At 39.5% G+C, this 25,120-nt stretch overlaps 1 protein-coding gene across 1 annotated transcript; it reads right to left on the bottom strand.

The window, feature by feature from the left end:
• Positions 1 to 1,229: 1,229 nt before the first annotated feature.
• Positions 1,230 to 25,037, bottom strand: NFYA (nuclear transcription factor Y subunit alpha). The gene is made up of 10 exons (XM_082847105.1): positions 24,941 to 25,037; positions 18,856 to 19,003; positions 17,222 to 17,305; positions 14,349 to 14,495; positions 10,543 to 10,674; positions 10,246 to 10,351; positions 8,915 to 9,063; positions 6,367 to 6,540; positions 5,486 to 5,587; positions 1,230 to 2,864 (listed from the first exon to the last, which is right to left on the bottom strand). The coding sequence occupies exons 2-10, from the start codon at positions 18,928 to 18,930 to the stop codon at positions 2,811 to 2,813; spliced, it is 1,023 nt and encodes a 340-aa protein (XP_082703231.1). The 5' UTR covers positions 18,931 to 19,003; positions 24,941 to 25,037; the 3' UTR covers positions 1,230 to 2,810.
• Between the last annotated feature and the right edge of the window lie 83 nt (positions 25,038 to 25,120).

The following is a 25,120-nucleotide window of genomic DNA, read 5'->3' as shown; positions in this document are numbered from 1 at the left end:
TCGTGTTTTCATGAACACTTACAGTGGGAAGACCAAATGTATGATCAGTCCACAGGCGACAGAAGATATTTCCTCAGTAGGGTGGGAGGGCCAAAAGGGAAGGAAAAGAGATCAAGGGGAGACACAGCTGAAAGGCTGGACACTCTCAAGTTTGACACACTGTCCACAGAGCTTACATGCGTGTTTACAGAGTTCACAATATCAGCATTATAAACACAACCCAGAACCCAGGGGATGTAGACTCCTCAAAATTCAAGACACTTTTAAATCATTTCATAAATTTATTTTAAAAAATAACAATTGAAATGACATCAATGATCAATCACCTGTGCTCCCCCTACAGCTGAGGGAAAAAACCTTCTGTATAGTTGAGTCCCAAAGGAAAATCAAGACATTATTACCAGGCACCCATTAGCCAGAAAAATGCTGTTGGTCCAGTGGTATAGACACTGACATGTTCAATGTACCAGTGCAATTAAAATATATATTTACAATTATCCTGCGAAAAAAAGCACTCAAGAAGTGAACTATGCATTAAACCAGTTATTCACTCATCCATTCACTCTTTTTGCATCTATGAAGCCATCACTAGTCACAAGGACAAATGAATAAAAGAACTTCTAGTAACAAAAGAATCCAAACCTCACCCCCACTTTGTGGGTTATTATGTGCTAAAATGACCACAATAAAAGGGCCATGAGCTACCTGAAATGGCAATGACAAAATGACAACTGAAGCATTTCAAATAAAACCAAACTCAAACTCGTGAAAACAAAAATCCGCAACAATGTGAGGTTGGTATTACTATGTACAAACTTACAGACACAAATAAATAGCATTTTAGAACTGTTGTTGGCTTAAGTACTAGAAATTAGGTCTGAGGAATTTCTTTCTGAACTCTGCATCTTGACGGTTCCTAAACAAACCAAAGGATATAAACTCTTCATTGTTTTTAGTAATCTATCATCTGAAGAACTTGGGGCTTACTGAATAAAGTTAACACCTGAAACTCACATAAAGAGTCAGAAGTTTCTAGTGAGCCCACAGGTCAACCCTGCCTAACATCCGCAAGCCAGGACAGATGACTAGATTCAAGGGACTAGGGAGATACTTCACTTCCTGCTTTCTTTGCATAGCTCTGTACCTCTATTTTGTACCACTACAGTGATTTCCCTTTGTGATGTTTTCTTTAGAGGGTTTAATTTCTTGTCCTTCTTAATACAGCTAGAGTGAAATCAAAGAAAGAGCCAATCTCTACTCTTGGTATTTAAATCAAACCCAAATGTTCTTCAAAAGGATTGTTTTCCTTCTTTGTTTCCAAGAAAACAGCAACTCTTCTGAAATATCATCTTAGTTCTCCCAGGGTTCCACGTTTAGAAAAGAAACAGATTACTGAGGCACAATCCACTCTGGGAGTTGTGGTCCTGTTCCTGACCCTGCAGGAATCTCTATTTCCAGTCCGCAGTTTATCCCCAGAACATGGATGCAATGTGAAAACCTTTCCGCACAATGCCTACGGAGAAAAGGGGAAACAAACGGAAACTGGCACCAAAGAATCAGCTGCCATGGGAAGAATGAGAATGCTCGCTCTCCAGGGCCAGCACAAAGCGCAGGAGTGAAGCCAACATACATCTCGAGCTCTAGTAGGCAAACCTGGACTATGTCCAGGATAGCTTGATTGAACAGTGCTTTCCAGAAATTGTCAAGGACCAAATCTCAGACTTTTCCCTTTCCGTGCTTGTTAAAAGGTTATAGTATAAATGTAAATTATTCTCTTCATCTTAATGATCCATCCTAGGTATCCATCCACTGGTGAATCGTGCTATGACAACATCAGAGTATATATACTACCCTTTGTCCTTCTAGACGGAAACAAACATGAACCTTTCTATTCCCCAAATGCTGTCACAAAGCCTGTGATTGAAAATCTCTAGTTCTGCTCTGTTAAGGAGTTACCACAAATGTCCTCAGCACTTCGGCACAGAAGTTCTATAATTTTGTTCTCTACTTAGGAAAGGCAGTGTCAAGGCCCAGCACACTCTAAGTTGTCTTAAAAGTAACCACAGCAAGAACTACAGTCCATATGACCTGTCGACAGACAAGCAGACCACAACTTGTCAAAGCTAAGAGATTCATCTATATTTTTAGTGCTTGAGTCTTTTATCAGTCTATCCCCAGAGTTAGTTTCTTCTTGGCTGGAGTCCAAAAATACCAACCTATCATCTGGGTAGAAGGGATTCTTATTATTACCACAGATTAGATGCATGTATCTCAGAGAATTTATTGTTTCCATATCATGAGATGAAGCTTCCTTGCCTGGAAACCATCTCTGAATACAAAGTGTCCATTAGTCAGCCTGAGATCCCCCATCAGAGGGATGGGTGCTGTTTGGAATCCATGGGAAGAAGTGGGCTGCAGCTTCCCTGACTGCAGTTTAGGTTGAGAAGGTCGTTCTCCTCTGCTGAGATGGCTGGCTGGCATTACCAGTCAACATTAAGTGCTAGGTGTGGTACTGCTGGGCTGGCATGGGTCCCCGGCATCATCCCAATCCATGAAATGTCAATGTCACCAACAGTCTGAAATAAGTCCTGACTGAAAGGGTGAGTCAAAGGCTTGCAACTTCAATTTGCCAGACATCCTTGCCATTATAATACTAAGCCACTTATTAAAAACTAAGTGGTTTCTGTCCTGTAGAAAAGGGCAGAATGTAATCGTCAGTGTCCCATTGGAAGAGGTGATCAGTTTCCTTGGAACAGTGGGAAACAGTGCGAGGAACATGACCTTAATCAGTTCCGTCACATGGCCTGGGGTTAGGACACTCGGATGATCTGTGTCATAGCCTCTTCATCTGCTTGATTTGGATCCTACAAAGAAAGCATAACAATTAAAGTCCTTTGCAAAAGAACTGGGAACTCATGGCTCTCACTACTAATCACCAAGGGAAATACACAAACTAAGTAAACCAAAGGCTTGTGATGTATCTAAGTCTGCATACACGGATTGAAACGCAGCTCCATTAGCAAAGAAGAGACAATACACCTTATTCTTAAAAAGATTCCAAGTCTGGCCTGGCATTCCATTAATAAACACTCCAGAGTTGAGAGTATCTCTCTTTTCTAAGCACCTATGCTGTGCTCTATGCTTAAGGATTAAGGGTCCTTAGGCGGCTAAGTAAAAGACCCAGAGAAACCAAGTCATGTTGTATATTTTCTGATCATCATATTTAAATACTGAGCACTTAGCAGGGCTGGAGAGGACGCTGGAATTTATTTACTTTAATGCACTCATTTTGTAGATAAACCTGAAGCTTGGATGGGTGAAGTGATTTGCCTGGACTAGAGTCAAAAAGTTAGTGAGGAGCCCAGCAAGAACTAACTCCCAAATCTCTTGGCTCCGATTTAATCTTCTTTCCATTAAACTCTGCCTACTGCCTGCCTTTTACAAAACACCTGCAGTGTTCAGACAAGGAACAGCCCTTGGGAGTTCCCTGGCGGTCCAGTGGCTAGGATCTGGCGCTTTCACTGCCATGGCCTGGGTTCAATCCCTGGTCGGGGAACTAAGATCCTGTAAGCCGTGCAGTGTGGCAAAAAAAGGGGGGAGGGGATCAGTCCTTGGAAGCTTTTTGCAACACTCCACAATAACCACCTTCAGTTCCTCCACACCAACACTCTGAAGCCTCAACTGGTGTGATCCAAGAAAAAGCTGAAACATTTCTGGAGGTGGTAGGACCAGAGGCTGGGTCTTGATCAGTGAGCATGAACAATAACCAGCCTCTACTGAGCTCTCACCATGCGCTAAGCACTGTGCTAAACAGGTGCCTAATGTGACTTACTGCATGAAATCCCAACATTCCTATAAAGTATCAACAGCATCCCATTTTACTGGTGAAGAAAGTGAGGCTAAGTAACTTACAGAAATAGTTTAAGATCTGCTGCAGAAAGCAATGAGCAACTAGCATGCATCCTTGAGCACGGGACTGACATGATTAAGAAAGCACCATCTTATAAAGACAGATTTGACAGTAGTGCAGGTGGGATGTGATGGGTATACAGAATAAAGCATCAGTAAATGGGAGGAACCCATTAATTCAACAAACATTTACTGAGTGCTTGTTCTTAAGTGGGCATCACGCTAAGTACAATCGAGAACAACAATGCTCGACTTTCTACACAGCTTACAGTCTAGTGAAGGAGACAACTACTGCACGATCACACAGATAAAACAATATGATTATTATCAATACTGCACTCAAAAGAAAAGGAAGATGTGAGAAAATAATGGGGTAGAAGAGACCTCTGGATATGGCCTCTCAGATTTAAACCAAGACCTAAAAGGAGATAGCCAAGCGAAAGGATGGCGTGAAAAGCTTTACAGACCAGCTACTATTTTGAAGTCAAAGGTTCCTGAACACTATAGCAAGAGCATAAAGACCAAGCAGCAGGAGGAAATAAAGCCAGAAGTGGCCAGGAGCGAGATCATGCAGGGCCTTGCTGGCCATGGTAAGAACTCTGTATTTTAGACTAAGTGCAAATGGAAAAGGGTGGGAGTAGAAGGGATTTAAGCAGGATGGTGAGGTGATATGATACACGTTTAGAAAGATCACACTAAGATGTGGAGAGTGAACTAGAGGGGCACAAGAGGGGAAGGGAGACGAGGCAGCTGCTGTAACTGAAGCAAAGAAGAGCAGGTTAGACCAGGCTGACAGCAGTTACCAGGGAAAAAAGTAAGCTGATTCAGAGTATATTTTAGAGTTAAAACCAAGAAGACTTCAAGAATTGGACAATTGTAGCTTTAATAACTGGGTGAATGGACATGTCACTTGTTGAGATGAGTGTTTGGTTTAGTCATAAAAAAATAAAATAAAAACCAACAGTTCTATTTTGGACACACTGACTAGAAATGCCAATAAGATATAATCAGTGAAATTAGATGTAAGAACCAGTATGGTTACAGACTAAGTTCTGGAATTACACTGCCTAGGTATGAATTTCAGTTGCACCATTTTATTAAATATTTTACCTTAGGCAAATGACTTAACCCCTCTAAACCTCAGATTCAAATGTAAAATGGAAACTATAATTCTTACCTCATGGGGCTTGAGCTTGTTGTAAAGATTCAATGAAAAAATGCTTACAAAAGAAAAGTGCTTAACATAACGGCTGGCACATAGCAGTTAAGTGTTAGCTGCTGCTGCTGCTGCTACTACTACACTAAGAAACAAACTTGTTCTTTGAAAATCAAGAAAAGTGAGAATTTCAAGAAGGAATTAATAGTAATAACTGGCAAAGACTGGAAGGAAAAAAGGCCACTGATTAAAGACCTTAGTTCTTTTAAGGTGAAAAGGGCTCTAAGACACACAATGTTGCATCTAGTTTAGAGACTGATCAGTACCTAGTTTGAAAATATCAGGAGGACAATGCGAAGGCTTCCACCCAAGAAAATACAAGGCAGTAAAGACAAGAATAAATGGTATAAATCTTCTTACCTGCATATGGGGACTATCTTTTTCCTTTGGAGAGAAAAATCGTCCACCTTCACCACGCTTCCGTGCCATGGCATGACGGTGCCGAGACTCATGCAGGTATTTCTAAAATAAGAAAAATAAAACTACTAGCTGAAACTAGCATAGCTGTCTAATGCTCAAAAGTTTAGGACAGCTGTGATCAAAGCCACCGGGGGCAATTATGACCTTGTATTATGGAGAAATCTTTGGAGAAAACATAAACAGCAGCTAACCATATCTAACTATCATAAGAATGTAAATGCCAAAAGAGTAATAACTAAACAAAGATTCCCCAAAGATATGAGAGAGATCACTACCTACCTCCCAATATATATCCTCTCTTTCACTTTAATAACAAACCAAATTTTAGTTGGCTGCTCAGTAAAAAGACTGCATTTCCTATACTTATTTGCAGTTAGGTGTGGCCATGTAATTAAATTTTGGCTAGTGAGATGTATGGAACTTCTTGAATGTTTCCGTGAAAGAATGCCTTTCTTATTCCCTTTGCTCCGAGGCTAGAGCCCAGACAGTCATCTTGGACTATGGACAGCATACTAAGAATATCAGGACAGTAAGAAAGGAGGAGAATGGGTCTTGAGGACTGGCAATGTGCTACCACAGCCCAAGACAATTTATCTCTGGACTTCTTTTACGTAAGATAAAAAAAACACCCTATTCATGTCATATTTTTTAAATATTGCAGTTGCAGCTCCATATAGCAATAATAAATGCTTTTACAAAAGGTAACAGCTATCTAACTTCAATGTTTGGAAGGTACTCAAGGAAACAAACTACATAAAAGGTAATTTCAAAAGTAGAACCCTGCCGTTCTCATCCTGTATCCTTCCCAATGTTATACATACCCTTCTTTCCTTTGGAATTTTCCCTTCTGCCTCTAATTTAGCCCGGGCTTGCCTCCTCTTAAGTATACGGTGGTACTGTTTGGCATTCACATAGAGAGGCTCTTCTTCAAGCATCTCTGCCCCAGGGAGAGGGATTCTCTGGATAGCAGGCACAGAGCCAGCACCAGGTACCATCTGTGTGAAAAGAAAATCAGAGCTTATTAACTAGTGACATGAAGTATGGACATGGGAGACAGTTTATTGGTCCCTGTTAGTTTTCTTCTGAATGCTACAAAAAGCAGCTTTTATAGGACACTTAGTTAAATGCAGATTCTTGGAGAACATTTACACCAAAGGCCTGCATTTTATTTTTTTTAACATCTTTATTGGAGTCAAATTGCTTTATAATGGTGTTAGTTTCTGCTTTATAACAAAGTGAATCAGCTATACATATACATATATCCCCATATCTCTTCCCTCTTGCGTCTCCCTCCCACCCTCCCTATCCCACCCCTCTAGGTGGTCACAAAGCACCGAGCTGATCTCCCTGTGCTATGCAGCTGCTTCCCACTGGCTATCGGTTTACATTTGGTAGTGTATGTATGTACATGCCACTCTCTCACTTCGTCTCAGCTTACCCTTCCCCCTCCCCACGTCCGCAAGTCCATTCTCTAGTAGGTCTGCATCTTTATTCCCGTCCTGCCCCTAGGTTCATGACCTTATTTTTTAGATTCCATATATATGTGTTAACATATGGTATCTTTTTTTAACATCTTTATTGGAGTATAATTGCTTTACAATGGTGTGTCAGTTTCTGCTTTATAACAAAGTGAATCAGTTATACATATACATGTTCCCCTATCTCTTCCCTCTTGCGTGTCCCTCCCTCCCACCCATCTAGGTGGTCACAAACCACCTAGCTGATCTCCCTGTGCTATGCGGCTACTTCCCACTAGCTATCTATTTTACGTTTGGTAGTGTATATATGTCCGTGCCACTCTCTCACTTTGTCACAGCTTACCATTCCCCCTCCCACATCCTCAAGTCCATGCTTTAGTAGGTCTGTGTCTTTATTCCCGTCTTACCCCTAGGTTCTTCATGACCTTTTTCTTTCTCTCTTAGATTCCATATATATGTGTTAGCATACGGTATTTGTTTTTCTCTTTCTGACTTACTTCACTCTGTATGACAGACTCTAGGTCCATCCACCTCACTACAAATAACTCAATTTCATGTCCTTTTATGGCTGAGTAATATTCCATTGTATATATGTGCCACATCTTCTTTATCCATTCATCTGTTGATGGACAGTTAGGTTGCTTCCATGTCCTAGCTATTATAAATAGAGCTGCAATCAACATTGTGGTACATGACTCTTTTTTGAATTATGGTTTTCTCAGGGTATATGCCCAGTAGTGGGACTGCTGGGTGGTATGGTAGTTCTATTTTTAGTTTTTTAAGGAACCTCCATACTATTCTCCATAGTGGCTGTACCAATTTACATTCCCACCAATAGTGCAAGAGGGTTCCCTTTTCTCCCCATCCAGCATTTAGTTTATAGATTTTTTGATGATGAAGGCCTACATTTTCAACAAACATTCCAGATGATTCTGTAATAGGGGCCAAGGAGCCATACTGAGAAATGACACAACCATGACCAAATTTTTGTCCACACAACTGCTCCATTTTCTAGGAATGTCTGCTGCCATCTAATGGTCATAAATGGTAATCGTAAGGCAATAAAAGAGCACAAGGAAAACACAAAGGAACATAGGTTCAGATTGACCAAGTGCTACTAAATGCTTTTAGTTATATAAATAATTTAATTAAATTGTTAACTTACTATATAATTCAACCCATATTTTCCTAAACAAACAAAAACAAAACACTGTACTAAATGTATGAGGAAACAAGTAACGGGCTCCCGTGCCCCACTATCTTCCCAACTATAACAACTTTGAATGGTTGTATTGTTTTTTCTGGTAGTTCCTCTACTTCTGTGCAGGTTTCTACTACTCATTCTTAATTTATCCATTTTAGGTACTGTATACTGACACCCTATTTTGACATATATGAGGATTTAGCTTTCACTCACACCACCCAACTCTCCTTCCCTATTTTCCCAATATATCTACACCACAGTTTTTGGTTTCTCTATTGATTACAATCTTTCTAATTTTGAACTTACTTCTTGTCTTACCCACGCTGGGCAATATACTTTCCACTTCCCGAAGAGCAGTAGTTTGTATCTCCCTTCATTATTTGAATTATGAATAAGATTACAGAAAAGCAAATACATCTGTTTATCTTCTGCTATATCTCTAGCACCTAGAATAGTCTCTGGCACATAGTAGGTGCCCAGAATGAATTATGGTTTGTTGTAATGTTTATTGTAAAAGTAGATCTCTGTAAGTGTCTTAAGGGATTAATTGCAATCCCAAGAGGTCAGCATTATAAACAAGCTTTATGAGAGATATCAAATTGCAAGTTGAAGAAATTTTCAAAGACAAAGATACATGGAAAAACAAATTACAGGTGAGAACAGTGAAATGAAAATCAATTTTCTTACCATGACCATCCCTCCTGAGTTGACCACATTGCCTGCCACTGGTAGTGTCACAGTGACAGTCCCTTGCCCACTGCTGGTTGTGTTGGTATTGGCTCCGGTCTGAACAATCTGTGCTCCTGCCAAACTGGCTGCAGGGATGGTGATCATGCCTGAAACAGGGACTGTAACTTTAAGAAAATAAAACATAAAACAAACAAAAAACAGGTACACAGAAAGGAGGGAACACAGTTAGTCCCTCTTCTATGTGGCCCACACTTATGCACCCTGGAAAAACATACTCAATAGCACAAGGGGAAAAGAAGCTCTCCTCCATTCTCTCCCTGGTTTGCTGTATATAATCCAAGTAATCACAATCTTAGAAATTCTATCAACTATCTGGGTTCCAGTTCTGAATAAAACTACCCTTGAAGTGGATACTTCACTGGGTATTCCAATAATAGTTTTCAATGGGTGACCAGAAAGTTTGGAGGCTTCCCTTTCTATGGGTCAGTATGACTCCAGCTATATCAACCGTTCTTATATATATGAATAATCTGCTTCAGGATGAAGATTTTTATAAACTTTTAATTTGTCTACCCTAAATTGACAATGAGTCAAACAGCTGCAGGACTAAAACTTCCAATTAAACCAGGTACTCCAAGCCCCCAAGCTATCAACAGCAGCACTTGAGAATTTGTTCATCATTCTCTGAGCTCCGGCCAGTTCAGGCCCGAGTCATGGGAGAGCACGCTTACTGCACTCACTGGATCTTGTATACTGCCAAATTTTAATCACAGGTCAAACCTTTAGTCATAGAATACAGACCTCTAATAAGGGCTATGCACTGTGTTTATTTGGTCACATGCATGTCTCACTGACTAGACTAGAGGGTCTTTGAGAAGAAAACTACTTCAGTAATGTGCTACATATACACAGTGGGCATATAAGTCTTCTTGGAATAAATTAATAATGAAGAGTGGCCCAGAAAAAAAAAAAAGCAGCAATAGCAATAAATGCCAACTTGACTTATGATGTATGTCTCTACCACTGAAGAAACTCCATATTTCTAATCTTCTATTTAGAAAACATTTCTCCCCAGAAAGAATAAAAAGCTTATACAATCCGTAGGGTCCTAGTGGTTGTCTTTAACAACCACTGTAGTTCTACAAATGGAATCAACATTGGTCGCATATTGGTGACAAGGAACTAACAATCAATGGAGACTTAGAGGAAATTTTGTTGTTTTTCAAAAATATGTCGTATAGAGGTCGCCACAAAATTTCGAAAGCAGTCATTTGCTCAGGATAAGAAGGATGCCCCCAAAGTGCCACAGAAATGACGGGCACACGTACCTTGCTGGAGAATGGTGCCATCTGCGTTAACTGGCTGATAGACGATGGTCTGCCCCTCGGCAGTCTGTGCCACTTGCTGCCCCTGGACAGCAATCTGCTGTTGCGTCTGTAGGAAATAAATAAGGCCACAATTGAACGCATTCCAAAGACACCACAAAGAAAAGGACTATGTAGTCCTCTTTAAGAAAAAGAAATTTTTCTTCCCCATTTCTACTACATGTGAAATATCTGACTCAGTTGTCTAACCCTCCCAAAGCAGCTGTGCTCCTGTGTTGACACAGTGGACAGTGGAATTACCTGCGTCTGGCCAGCAGTGACGGCTGTCTGGGGCTGCTGGATGATGATCTGCTGGGTCTGGCCCTGCTGGCCCTGTACCTGCACAGCCTGCCCACCCTGGATCTGGATCTGTCCAGGTGGGACCAACTGTATCTGCAGAACAGAACATAAAAGATTAGTATCCTGCTGACACTGGCCTCCTATGGTTCTGGAGTGTTAGTTACCCAAATTCCTCTAGAAGGCAGGGAATGCCCTAAAGAGGAAAAAAAAGAAGTCCTGTTTTGCTCTATTATGAATTAGAGATAACTTGTTTTCTATTTATGAAACAATGGGGGAATTTTGAACACTGTCTAGATACTGGATGATATTAAGGAATCAACGTCAGTTTTTAAAACGATGATAGGCTGGCATGTGTATATATTTTTAAAAGCATGTTCATTTAAAAATATACACTAAATATACCTAATATACCATATTTTTAATAGATGAAATGGTACTACATATATTCAAAATAACCCTTGAGTAGGGGAATACAGATGAAAATGGATTTACTTAAACATAATACTAGTTTGTGTGTTAAAATGGGTGATGAGGATTCACCATACCATTCTCTTTGTTTTTGTCTGTTTGAAGTTTTTTATAATAACATATTGAAAAAAAATTAAGTAATTCCTAATTTTCCCAACTGGGAGTCTATAAATATGCATATATAAAATCCTTAAAAGATTTTGTATAGAAAGGTTGAGACTATCATATCAGACATCCCTGCAGTCAAAACTGAGATTTAACAAATTAAATTAGAAAGTGTTGGTAAATAAACAAGTAAAGAAATTTATCTGGTTATCTGGATCTTTTTCTACCTGTTTTGGATAGCAAGGAATACGTGTTACTGGTCAATAGGGTTTCCTCTTCTATCTATTCATATTCTTTGCCCATTTTTCTACTGGATTGTTATTTTCATATCAATACATAAAATTTTTTTTTAATGTATTCTGGATACGAACCCAGTTAAGTGTTAAAAATACCTTCTCCAAATTTTGTCTTCTACCTTTGTTTTATGATATATTTTGATGTATACAAGTTTTTATTTTAAAGTAGTCAAATCAATTTTTTTTGTCTTTAAGAAATCCTTCTCTACCCCACAGCATAAAGAAAATATTCCTGTAAAGAGAATATAAATGTTTCCAAGTATGCTTTTTTCCATTTAGATTTGTAATCTATCTAGCAAGTATTTTTGATATAGCATGAGGTACAGAATAATTTTCTTTTTTGATATCATTCTTAAACCATTTCTTCACTGATACTTTATACTATTTTTGTTATATACCAATTTCCAATATTCTTGCATCTATTTTTTGGCTCTCTACTTTAGTTCCATTGTCTATATCAAGCCAGGGATATTAATCTGAGAGCATAGATTTCACTGGAATTCTAAAACAGAAGATGCAATCCAAAAAAGAGGTTAAGTACACTTCTAAAAGACAGTTATTCAAAAAACACTAAAGCAACCTCTAATAAAAATGGATCGAAATTTTAAGCATTCTAAGGGAGGCTATGGGATCTTACCTAGAGCCATATTATATAACATTAACAGAAAATAAATTTTCCAAGATGGTTTGATTAGTTACAGTCCTGCTTGGAGGGAGGGGAATAAAATAACCATTTCAATGTCTCTTAAAGGCCAAAAAAAAAAAAATCTCAAAATTTAGAGCTGAAAAATCACAGAATTTAGAGCTAAATGAACCCTAGCAATCACCTGATATAAACTGCATTTTCAAATGAGAAAACTGACACTCAAATGACTTGGCCAAGATCAGAAAGTTTGTTTAATGGCAGACCTGTGAATGAAGTCAGGTCATCGCACTCGTGGTACAATGTTCCTAGCACTGAATCACACTATTTCTATTCAACAGAGAAGAGGGAGTGGCAAGGGGGGGTTGGAGACGAGGCAATGACAGCAAGGACAGAAATGAAACAGCAGTGTGAAACTGAGGCAAGTACACACACTAAAATATATTTAAAGGCTCACACATTTATGCATGGAGAAACATGGAAACTATTTTTAATCCTAACTAAAACTCTATCTTGGCAAAAATATGCCAATAGCATTAAAAATGGTCTTACCCTTTGCCCAACCAATTCTTCCAATCCAAAGAAATTACCATAAGATTAAATTCAACTGAAAAAATAAAGCTATAAAATTCAAATACATTTATAGTAATCTTACCTATAAAAGCAAAAAAAGAAAAATAAAACAAAAATCCCTAAATACACTTTGTAAATCAGAAATTCTGATTCATCAAATTGACCATTATGAAGGAATTAAAAATGATAAGAAAATCATGTGGGGGATAAAAAAAAGCAAAGTAAAACAAACAAAAACACCAAACACACAACAATGGAAACTATATGCATGTGTATAACTATGTCTGAAAGGTGTGCACGAGACTACAAGGGAATATGCAAAACTTAAAAGTTTGATTTATCAAGCATAGCCAAATTTTTTAAACTTATATTACATTCCTCCAGAAAAATGAAGACATTAATGAAATAATTGTAACTGTTAAAACAAATTAAAGATGTAAACAGCTTTAGAAAATTTTAGTAAAAAGTTCATAAACATATATACTCATTGGGATTTAGCTATTAATTACAAAGGTGAGATGACTTAAGTATATACGTCTCTGAAAATTATTTCTCACGACTTAAGTATATACGTCTCTGAAAATTATTTCTCACTAACAATACTTCAATATTAACCCCTCACCCAAAGTCAACAGTTCATCCTTTTTAACAAGGACATAACACTCCATATGAATAGAGTATGATGTATTCAACCATTTCTTTATCCTTATTAACAGACACTCAGGCTACAATTTTTTATTTATTTTTTTGCTACTAGAATGCTGCATGTACAAATGTCTTTGTATATTTTTCCCTACATATTGATGCTTTTGTTCCTATAGAATAGATTCTCAGAAGCAGGACAGGTAGATCAAAAGGCTTATGTATTTAAGAGTGAGATACCTTTCCAAAATGACTTTAGAATTTGAAAATTACCAAAAATAATGAGTGTTTCATTTTCTTCACACCCATTCTAGCACTGGATATAATTACTGTTTAAAATTTTTGCCAACAAGATAAAAATCCCTCTAAAAATTTGATGCCACAGAGTTGTGTGTCCTGTTTACTTTTGTTTTCTGTTTCCAAATCAGTCTTCCCAGTGGATTTACCTAACTATATGTCTGTTTAAGGAATCAGCTTTTATTTACTTTTCTACATTTGTTGGTTTTCTACTTCATTAATTTTAACCAATCTTTTGCTCATTTTGTTCTTTTCCTAACTTTCTAAGAGAAATACCATTGTTTATTTGCAGTTCTTTTGAAATATTTAAGTTTATAAATTTTGCTCTAAGTACAGCTTGAGGTGTGTGCGACAGGTCTGAACTCAAATATTTCCATCACTTCCTAGATAACTCAAGTTATAGATTACATGGAAGGAAATGAAGACTATAAAATTCCCTCCCCCAGTGCCCAGAAGTGCCAACTGAGATCACACCAATGAATTACTTTTATTAAACTAGATTCTTTTTATATTCTTTACATTGATTTGAGATCACATCTAATACCTTAGTCCTTACCAGAGATGTCCAATTTTTGTATAGCTCTGCTTTATATCACTGACACTACAAAGGTGGGAAATCGACTAAATGCGAACAGAAGGTAAGAAACAATTAAGTGCAATATCAATTTTCAGTTTGCAACAACCTATTTCTTAAAACCTGTATCCTATTATTCTGTCTAAACATTTTTAAAAATACCACTCACCTGCTGCAAGCCCTGTGTCCCAGATACAGGTACTTGCATGATGGTTTGACCTTGTCCACCAGGAACAGCCTGGACCATGATGGGTTGGCCAGTTGATGTGATTAACTGGCCTCCACTGACTTGTACCATTAATGGCTGCCCCTGGACCTAAAATAAAGTAAAATAAGAACAATGAAATAACATAAGACACAAAATGGTTTTTACCAAAAGACAATCACTGCATCTACTCTGCTGCCTTGCTAGAGGAGGAGAAGGTAGGAGAGACACTAAGAAAATAAGTCTCAAGTCCTCATCCTCAAGTAGTCTTCTTTGAAAATACAGTATCTTTGACTAAATGCCAAGCTGAATACTTTAAGGTCAGATATAATGGAGAATAAGCAGTCTTTGGGAAGTCTCAATAGATACAAGGCATTTATCATCAAATACAGGCTAAACCCATGAGAAGTATTTAATCAAATCATCAAGGCTATTATTTTTGTTTTTAGACCAATATCCAGGAATACTCTCTAGTGAAGGCTGGAGAGGAGGCAATGAGAGGGAGGGCTGATGGTGGGGATGGTGGTTCACTGCAAATAAATTCTAAGTAACTTGTAAGGAGTAAATCAAACTGAACCTAGCAACCACTCCAGGTTGGGTAGTGGGCAGCTCTGGGAGCTTTTATAGAATGCCCTTCCTCCCTACAGTTTCTCAAGCATAAATGAAACATATATCTTTTACCCTCTTCACCTCACTAAGAATTCTAATCCTGTGGTTGCTCAAGGAGCCCACTAGCAAAAATGCCTAGAAATATATTGCTGGTCAGTTTGCAGTCTCTGTGGTGGAACTTCTCACACTGGACCCTGCAATACCTGCATAGTTATTTTAGCTTTAACAAATATGAAAATTATACAAAGCGCTCAAGTGCACCAAAAACTCCCAACTTTCAAGCTCCAATGAGTAAATGGATTACTCCAGAAGCTGGGGCATTGTAAGTGCTCTGTGACATCTTGAGTCTCAATATAAAAATATCTAGCCAACTGCATTCTGAAAGCCAAAAAATAAGCCACTTTAGTTCAACAGAATAGCTAAAAGTCCAAACTTTCTATCTTTGTTTTGAGGAATTATTTGTAACAGATCAAAAGAAAATCCGTATATTTGAAATAATCATTCTTAATGCTAGTGAAAGTATGTTCAAATAAGAGGAATTAGTTAAAAGACCGATCTGTCCTAGATTAGTAGATTGGATATTAAGCCTCCCCCGACCCCCAAGCATATCATAATCTTCAGGAACATTCAAATCCTGTATTTTGTTAAACTGTTCATTGAGAAATTCCACTTTACTTTTTAAAGACTTGCATATGCTCTATGAGGAAAGACTTTCCAGAATATTTATTGCATGACTAACTGAAAGAAGTATTTAAAATTCTCCAAAATAATGAGAGTGCTAGAGGAAAGGTTTCCATTATTTTCATAAAGTACCTCCCTTTCTTTAAATAAAATCTGCCTAAGTAGGAAACACAAGTTTTAAGGCACAGCTATTAGTAATTTTCTGGCTATCCATCATCTTAACTTTTCCCTTCATTGACACACTTTTCCCTATATATGCACACGATGAACTATTTGAGACTCCAAGGAACCCACTGTTTTTACAACATGTGAATGAATACAAGCATACATGCATCAGACAAGAAGCCATACAATTAAGAGCAGGTTACATTCCCATTCCACAAGTGGTTAATGACAGTACTGTTTTATATTTCAATAAGATGAAGCAAGCATGAGAAACATGAATAACAAACTGCTGAACTGAGATTTGAATATAGTTTGGGAGTACCTATGAGCTCAGCTTATTTCAGCTTAATTTATGTGCGGAATTGGCTGTACATCATCATCAAACACTATTAGTGGCAGGTTTGGGAGTGGGGCTGAAAGGGTAAAGTGAAATGATTACAATAAGGGGTAGTTCACTGCAGGATACTTGCTAAGCAGCACTAATAATAAAGTGAGATGCCAGTTTTACATTCTAGGTCCTACTCTGAATCATTTCCATTCAATGGAGGGAAAAAGGCAGGGTACTCAAATCTTGTCAATTTCTCAAAAATATGGTCATTTTAGTTAAAGTAACCTATAAACTCAGAAAAGACTTATGCTTCTTCACTTATCTTTATATAGGAACCGGCCAAAATATAACCCCAATTTACATATTTAACTTGGTCATACATAATGTTAGGAAACTGCATTGTTTAAGTAGGAATTCTAATGGTGGCTATAATACTTAAGACTTACAGAAAGCATATTCCACCTCTGTCCAAGAGCTATGGGGCAATCTCTGCAGATCTAACAATAAGACAAGTCATTATTTCCCCAAGAAAGGTAATGAAAAGATAGCAGTTAAGAGATTAACAAGATTCAGAGATTAGATCAATCTTGTCAAGTGCAATCATTATTGCAGGACAGGACAGCCAAGTTGTCCTTTTAATAAAAATAAAGCACAATCTACCCTAGTAAAATGTACATATTTTCTTCTCCACTATCATAATACAAACTCAAGAAAAGTTACCATGCAATCTTATTACAGTTTGATCTCTAAATAGGTTCTAAAGCCACTTGTAAGAATTTCTTCCTGTCCCTTATACTGATTCTTTCCCAGACATTCCCAAAGAAACATTAGCCAAACGGCACTTTTCTGAAAATTGATACTGGGGTCACTACATGATTTAGCATGAAACATTAGGAAACTGGCATCTTCTAAGCTTCAAAGACAAGTTAGCAGCATCAAAGACATGCAACTGACTTTGCCATTTCTCCATGAGATCCTACCACAAACAGCACCAAACATGAGGAGAGGAGAAGTTCATGCAGTGCTTACAGAGAATCAGAGAGGGCACCACTACCTGGAGGGTCTGGACTTGCTGGCCTGAGGCGGATGCCACCTGGGCCTCAGTCTGCAACTGGACAGCAGTAACACCACCCTGCTGCTGAGAACAGGAACAGGAAGAGCTTGAAATGTGTCAGGAAGGAAATGTATAGTTCAAGACATGAGGTCACCTTACCTCTTATGGGAGAGGGAGGGTCTTCTTTCAATAGCCCCACCCTACACAGGACTTTCAAACTGTAGACTCCCTATACTGAAGCTGTTTTGTTGAAGTAACAGATTACAGATATTAGCCCTTTGTCCCCACAGTGGAACTCAAAACACACTTCCATGACTCAAAAAACCCAATATAGCTGACATCATTAACAAAAACATTTTTAACACAGTCCTTCCCTCCAAAAATAGGTATTTGATCCTTCTTCGTGAAGTTATTTTAAAGCTCTTTTTATTTCCTCAATTGAATTCACAAGAACAAAAAGTTAATCAGGTTTTAGCAGCTTTGAAGCTACAATGAAGAATTTCTGGAACTGAAATGCAATCCCCAGAAAGGAAGAATGAAGGTAATCACTAGAGCCAAAAATCATCTTCAAGAGGTCACTGCTCTTGTGTCCCCAAACTAGGATTACTCCTACTCAGCTAGACTACCTTAGAAGCAATGTTTTCACAGATTCAACCTAATTTTTATTACTCCGAATAGTAAGTTCTGACAGAACAAGAATTCACCCACCAGGGCATTGGTATGAATGGAGGGTCCTCTGTGGAATCCCCTTTTCTACCAAGGCAGTTGAAGGAAGCTGCGGTTACGTGGAAGGAAAAGCCAGCAAAGGAATTTCGATAATTAATCTCTTTTAATCAAGGGTAGCTCCTTTCTTTGATCATTAGATGGAACAACTCACCATCAAAACATCTTCTGCCCTCCCTACTAACTACTTTTCTATATTATCTAAGTTCCATTTTGGAAATAAAACATTCCCAATCTTGGCCTAAGGTTAAATCAAGGCATAATAAATTTCTTTTCTTCCAGGGAGAAAAAACCAGTGAAGTTTTCCTAAAATAAAGCCAGGTATAAATCATCAGAAAATGTAATCTGTGTATAAATTCAAGAAGGCAACCTATATTAATTAGGATAAACCAGCAGCAGGGCATTCCTTTCTAATATGTGCTTATCCATAAGTGTGGCTATCTAAATATTATCCTCATGTTAAACTAGAGCTTTTCAAAATAAGCACTGTGATGGATCAAATCAAAGGACAGTGGATTTCTTAGAAGCTATCTTGGTTTGTTTATTGTGGCCAAAGGCGTACTAGACCACAAGGTAGCTTAATCAATAAGAGAAACAACCAAATTGAATCCAGGAAGAACAAAAAAACCCCTGCATAATTCCATCTGAAAACAGACTAGGTGTTTGATTTCTAATACGATAAAAGGGGGCAATTTACTATTAAACCAGGCTCCCATGAAATCAAATTCTAAGTGGTTAGGGACTGGATATAGACTTCTGAACAGAGAAAATGAGAGAAACTGCAAAACATCCAATCTTTGAAAAGCACTTCAGCACACTCTTATAAGATCTGAGACCTCTCAATTCCGCTACTGAGCAGTGCTATTATCAGCTCTTTTGCTGTGATGTTTAAAGCAGTTTTACTTCCATACCTGCTGCTGAATCTGTCCAGCCTGTACAACAATCTGCTCTGTTGAACTATTGCTGTTTGCTGTATACTGTTCCATCGTCCCTCCAAGTTAGAGTCTTGACCACAGTGATTTTCACTCTGGAGATCCTAGAAGACTTCAGGATGCACTCCTATTAGAAAGGTAGGAAAAGTAAAGTGAGATTGTTAATAAAGGCTTCACCAGATGCTTAACCTTGATAACGCTATTTAACATATGTAAAAAATGCTTTGTCATTTCTCATCAGCAAACTTTCCTTTCAAAACTACCAGAGCAACACTTAAGAAATTCTCATTAAGCTACAACATCACTTTGTTACAAGGCCTATTTAACACTGATTTTCAGGTCTGCACATGTACTTTAGAGAACAGTTTCTTTAATTTGTAACACATTTGCACTACATATGGCAAGCAATTTAAAATTTCAGGATTTATTATTTAGTAAGTAATTACCCAGACCTGAAGTCAAACACGTTGCTTATCAAAATCTCCATTAAGTAGTGTTAAGTAAGAAAGACCGAGCAAAGGTTTAGGAGTTTGTGTTTTAATCCAGAGCAAGGAATAAAAAGGAATTACAGAAACAGCAGACTATGATTTTCTCTGAAGAGTTTAAGTTTTCCTCAGTCATGAATCTGAATGCCTAATAATACCCCACCCTTTATTGTATAATTTTAACTTTTACTATGATAATTTTCAAAAATGTATCAAAATAGTGAGAACATTATAATGAACCCCTATGGCCATTACCCAACTTCAACAATTTTCAACCCATGGTCAATCTTATTCCACATATATCTTATCCACTTTCCACCCACCCCTGCATTATTCTGAAGCAAATCCCAGACACTTTATTATTCCAAACTCCAAAAATACGTCAGCATCTATGTCCAAAGAGTAGATTCTTTTCTTTATCGTTTTATCACAATGACATTGTGCCTCTACAATTACTTCAAAACATTAAAAAATTTGTAAGCTCTTAATATCAAATATGCAGTCAATGCCCAAATTTACTATTCTCATACACTTTAACAGCTGAAAGCTCCTTTTTGAAATAAGCACACAATTAGATAAACTGAAGTGATATTTGAGAACCTTGAATGAAGACCTGATTCAAAAATTTAAAATTATATAAATTATCAAAGGGTAATTCACCTTGGAAACATGGGGGAGGTACAGCTGTATATAAGCAAAATGTAGATAAATCTTTCCCCAAACTTTTCTCCAGGCCTTCATGAATTCTAAAATTTGAATGACAAAGTTATGTGAGTTACATGGTCTGCGCATCACAGCAGCAAAGCAGTGCACCACTCTCCACAAATCCACACATGGTGGAGGATATGAATCACCCAGCATGATTGTCAGGTGTCTCAATGTGATGTGAAGAAATCAAAACATATTCAAGTGCGGGCCCAAATATTAGGAAGAAGTATATCGATGGATGAATAGATGGAGAGATAGACATATATAGGTATCTCTCTGAAAAGGCAAGTATAGTACATTAACAGTAGACTCTAGATGAAGGGTATACAGGTGTTTATTGTAAAACAGTTTCAACTTTACTGTATGTTTGAAAATTTTTATACTAAAATGTTGATAGGAAAATCTAATAAAAATCGATTGAGCCTATTACTCATAACCAAATTGGTATGTAGTATAAGAGTGTAAGAGTTATAAACAAGTGACAGGATGACTATGTCATCACAGCATGATGGTGTGTGGCGATGTGGTTCTTCAACTCACTACCCTTGCTCTAATGGAATACTCACCAAGCACACACCTAGCTATAATTTGGATTTACGTATACAGTAGCCGACAGGGAGCAGATACGATCAGAAACACAAGTAAACTTGATAGTTATTTCTCATTGCATACTGAAAAACTGGCTTTCTGATTTTTATGTCTCTTCTCAATTGGGTGACTCAGTTGGCTCCTGAGAGATTCTGGGAACAGTACAGAAAATCAGATTTGCAGCCAGACGAAGTGGCTCTTCCAGGGAAGCGAATGGTCTTCCCTGAACTCTATCTTGTCTCTAACTGCAATACACACAATACATTTATATTTCTAAACTAATAAAATTAAAAATTAAGGGTCATGACACAAAACAGTGGTGTGATTGCATTTATATGAAACCCTGAAAAGGTAACAGTAATCTAGAGACAGAGAGCAGATCAGTGGTTTCCTGGAAATGGAAAAGGGGGAAGAGGGGAAGGTGGGAAGTTGACTGGAATAGAGCATCTGGAACTTTTCTGGGGCGATAAAATGTTTTATATTTTCACTGTGCTGGTGGTTGCATAGGTGTGTAAATTTGTCAAAATTCATCAAAATGTACACTTAAAATGATTATCCTTTATGTCTAAACTATATCTCAAAAGAGTTGATTAAAAAAGATAAGGATCAGGAAGGAATGTCCTCTATATTTTAACAACCCACCCCACCCCAAATCCCCTTCCTGTATAAGATTTTTTCCTTGACCGCTAATTTCCAGAAGTTTACATCGCACTGGAAGTGCAGGGAAATGACTAATAAAACGTCATGCAGATTTTCTTCTTAACTAGTTTATCCTGGTAATACAAATGCTGCAATTTAAAAACACTTAAATCCACTATACTTTGAAGGGTCAAAAGGAAGCAGCTTCAAGTCTAACAGCAATTCTCTGTCATATTAACGAGGGAGCGATTCAGCAGGGAGCATGATATTGAGACTGCTAATGGTGAAGGCTGGACGCAACTGGCTTCTATGAAGCCACGTGTTCCCATTACTGTGAGCTTCAATTAGCAGAACTGCAAACATCGTCGTCTTTCCTCAAGTGCCTTTCGGCCACATTCTGACAGAATTAAACCAGCCAGCTTCAGTGTGTCTAGCTCTCACTCCTAACTCAAAGTTTGAATGTTTTTTCCTCAAAGAGAGAAAGTGAGTATGTTTATTCCGGTTAGCAAGAAAATTTCCCTTCCTCTTCACTTCAAGCTGCAGAACCTGAAATGCAGCTACCTACTCAGGAATCCATTCATTGTGGAACCACACACATTTTTATTTTAAAGCTAAAACTTCCAGAAACTCAACTATAAGCAAGTGAAAAACCCCACAGAATTATCATATTTGACAATCACTACCAGGTAAAAACTAGAATGGCAGCTTTCAAACTTTGTTGACAACTCACAGTAAGAAAAACATTTCACATCACAAATGCACATGCAACATATTAAAAAAGTAACTAAAACAAAAGTTTCATGAATACTTACCTTCATAACATAAGATGAACTGTGATAGTTTCTATTCTATTGTAAAAAATTACCAGCATTGGCCCACTAAATTGACTTCACAACTCAACAAACAGGTTCTGATCTGTGTTTGATAAAAGACTAGAGAACAAAGGGCTGTCCAGCTTCCCCATCATCCAAAAGGTTCTGGATTGCAGTTCCTAACTTGCTTCTTAATCTCCACTAATGATGTACCACCTGTCAGACACCGTCCTGAAGGTTTTAGAAATAAAAGTAAAACTGTGGCTAAGATTTTAACTTCAAAGAGTCTTTAAATTTAGTAAAGGAGTAAAAATCTGTACTGAACCCCTAAGAGAAAAACAAATATGGGAGTATGGAGGACACAGAGTTCTTCCAATTGGGGATCGATAAAAAGGCTTTAGAAAAATGGGGCATCTGACCTGGTCTTAAGCATGAGCAGGATTTATATATGTGATGAAGTGGGAGGGAATGGAGTGCTCCAAATGAGGATAGAGCATAAAAACAAGGAGAGAAAAATTTCCACATATGAACAGTATATACAAGGCCATATGTCAAGAGAAAGCTAAGGCCAGATACTGTATCTCAACATTCCAGGCTAAATTTTTCTGCAGATAGGTGGAGTCTCTAGAAGGGTTTAGCAAAAAAGTGACCAGACTATAACTGTCGCTTAGAAAGAAGTCTAGCAAAAATGTTTGCTGGTGTTTTAGTGACTAGATATAACCATTTTTAAGGACCAAGGTATTCATCCAGTCCAAAGGCAAATGTAAACATTCTAAAAAATATCTAAACCAGTGCTCCATCTGTTAGATATTTTAAGAATTTAATAAAATTTAAAAATGACTTAAACAATGAAAAACTCATTACAAAAAGTGAAAACAAAAACTGTCCTCAAATTTTTAGTAGTGGAAAGAGCACTACTCCTCAGGAGTAGTTTTCTGCAACCTACCAATTGTATGACCTTAGTGACTGTGATTATACTAAAGGCCTACTCTATGTGGCAAGGACTGCTGCACTCGGTGCTTCACATGAGTAAAAACTTTTAAAGTCCTAGGAGAAAAATCTTCCTTTTTCCCCCAAAGTCAGCTGCTATTGTGGAGCAGAACCCCATAAGCCAGAAACTTATTTTTCCAATCTTAGAAAAAAGTGTGTTTCTAGATTTCTCCTATCCGAATTTCCACAAAATAACTGCTTCCGAAAAATTCCTTAGCAAGATATACAAGTGTTGTTACCAACTGGGCTTTCCAGCCTAAACTCTCACGGCAACTGCCCACTGCCCTGTACTTTCTTCCCCCTTGAACACACAGCAAAGCTTGGTGCCTCTGCACTTGCTTTTCGCTTTGTGAGCAATGCCCTTCCATTCTTTCTTGTCCGAAGAAATCCCATTATCCTTCAAGGCCAATCAAAAGTGTGGCAATGCTGGCCTTCCACCGGGGCTGTTGGTAGCTCACACATCAGTGCACCACAGAACTGAACTTGGCCCTGTTACAGCACTAACCGTGAGATATTAATTACTGTTCACCTGTCAATCTCCACCAGGCTGGGAAGGTTCTTACCGACCTCTAACCACTCCCTCCCCAGCACACAGATGGACGCCTGGTACATACTAACTGTTCGATACTTGGTTGTCAACGGAGATTTCCTTTCACCCTAACCAAAACCCCACAAGACTGTTACGTTTCTATAAATACCTGCTGAGAAAACATCAACATACTGGAAAAAAACAAACCAAGAGATGGCTGAGGACTGAGCTAATGAGTGAAACCTGACACGTTCAAAGTGACACAGAAAGGTTAAAAGAAAATAATTGTGCATTCCCAAGGGAGCGAGAGTTCACAAGATGAAAAACAACAGATAAGACTAATGAAAGCAAATTGTGCAGCCTCCGGGAAAAGGAATGCACAGGGCTCGCCACCTTCTATAGTGAGGTTCCAGGCACCGAATGGACAGGCCTTACAGCCCGGGCAAGGACGGGTGACCGCCTGGTTGCGCTCCAAGACGGAGGTGTGCAGTTCTGCCCGGCGATCGGGGCGGGGAAGAGAGGAAATGACGAGCCAAAAGGGGGCGGTAACGGCGCCGGGCCGGAGACCCGGGACGAGCGTGCTGGGAGGTGGGGCGCAGCGGGGCCGGGGAGTGGGTGCACTAATGGATCCCCTCCACCGATCAGGGGGACAGCGGGGACGGCGGGGTGGGCGGGGCCCCCCTTTCGGCCCACCCCCTCTCCGCGCTGCACGCGGGGCCCGATGGCTGCGGCGCGCGTCTTCCCCGGGCCTGCCTCCCGACCCAGAAGGGCTGCAGACAGACAGACCCGCTCACGGAGGGGTGGGGTGCGCGGGCCCCGCGGGGGGAGACTTCCCGTCCCGAGGGCCAGAGCGTGTTGAGTGCAAGGGCGGGCTTAACTGTGAGGCCGGAAGGACCAGGAGGAAACCGCCAAGGCCCCGGGCCCACGTGTGTGTGTATACCTGAGCTTAGGGGCCTTGGTGGCAGGCAAACCCAACACCCTGGGGCCTGAGAAGCTGTGCCTAAGGGTCGGGGGGACGGGGACGCATCGCATCCCCAACTGGCTCTGGCACCCTGCGAGGCTCTGGACCCCGAGATGCCTGCTCCCGAGGGCGCCATCCCCGCGCGGGGCGGCCCCCTGCAGGCCTCGGCCGGGAGAGCCCTGGGGCGCTCGCAGGCTCCAGCCTGGGCCGTCGGGAGCCCAGCTCGGCTAGGCTCAGCTTGACTCCCCGGGCTCGACGGGCGCCTGGGCCTCTCCTGAGTGGTCAGCGAGACCCGCCAATCGGGGCGCTGGGGCCGGCTCTGGGCCGCTGGATATTGGCTCCTCACACTCACCGTGCCTCGCTCCCCCGGTTCGCTGCCCGCGCTGATTGGCTCCAGTACCGGACCCCGAAACCCAATCAGAGGCTCCAGCCGCCGCTGCCGCCGCCACTGCCGCTGCCTAGCAAAATGGCGAAGCCGAACAAAGGGGAATCGGGCCTCCCTCCAACTGCCTCCGCGCAGGCGCCTCTGAGA

This window comes from Leucopleurus acutus (assembly GCF_964270905.1).
Source record: "Leucopleurus acutus genome assembly, chromosome: 10".
NCBI classification, from domain to species: domain Eukaryota; kingdom Metazoa; phylum Chordata; class Mammalia; order Artiodactyla; family Delphinidae; genus Leucopleurus; species Leucopleurus acutus.
Note: the sequence above shows the minus strand (reverse complement) of the source record. Positions and strands in the feature narration are given on the sequence as shown.

Excerpts from the sequence above, each read along its gene's own strand:
- NFYA (XM_082847105.1), bottom strand. The coding sequence starts at position 18,930 with ATGGAACAGTATACAGCAAACAGCAATAGTTCAACAGAGCAGATTGTT. Across the intron at positions 10,675-14,348 it reads GGACACAGGGCTTGCAGCAG|ATACAGTTGGTCCCACCTGG; the intron begins GTGAGTGGTATT and ends TCTGTTCTGCAG. Across the intron at positions 10,352-10,542 it reads TCACTGCTGGCCAGACGCAG|ACGCAACAGCAGATTGCTGT; the intron begins GTAATTCCACTG and ends TATTTCCTACAG.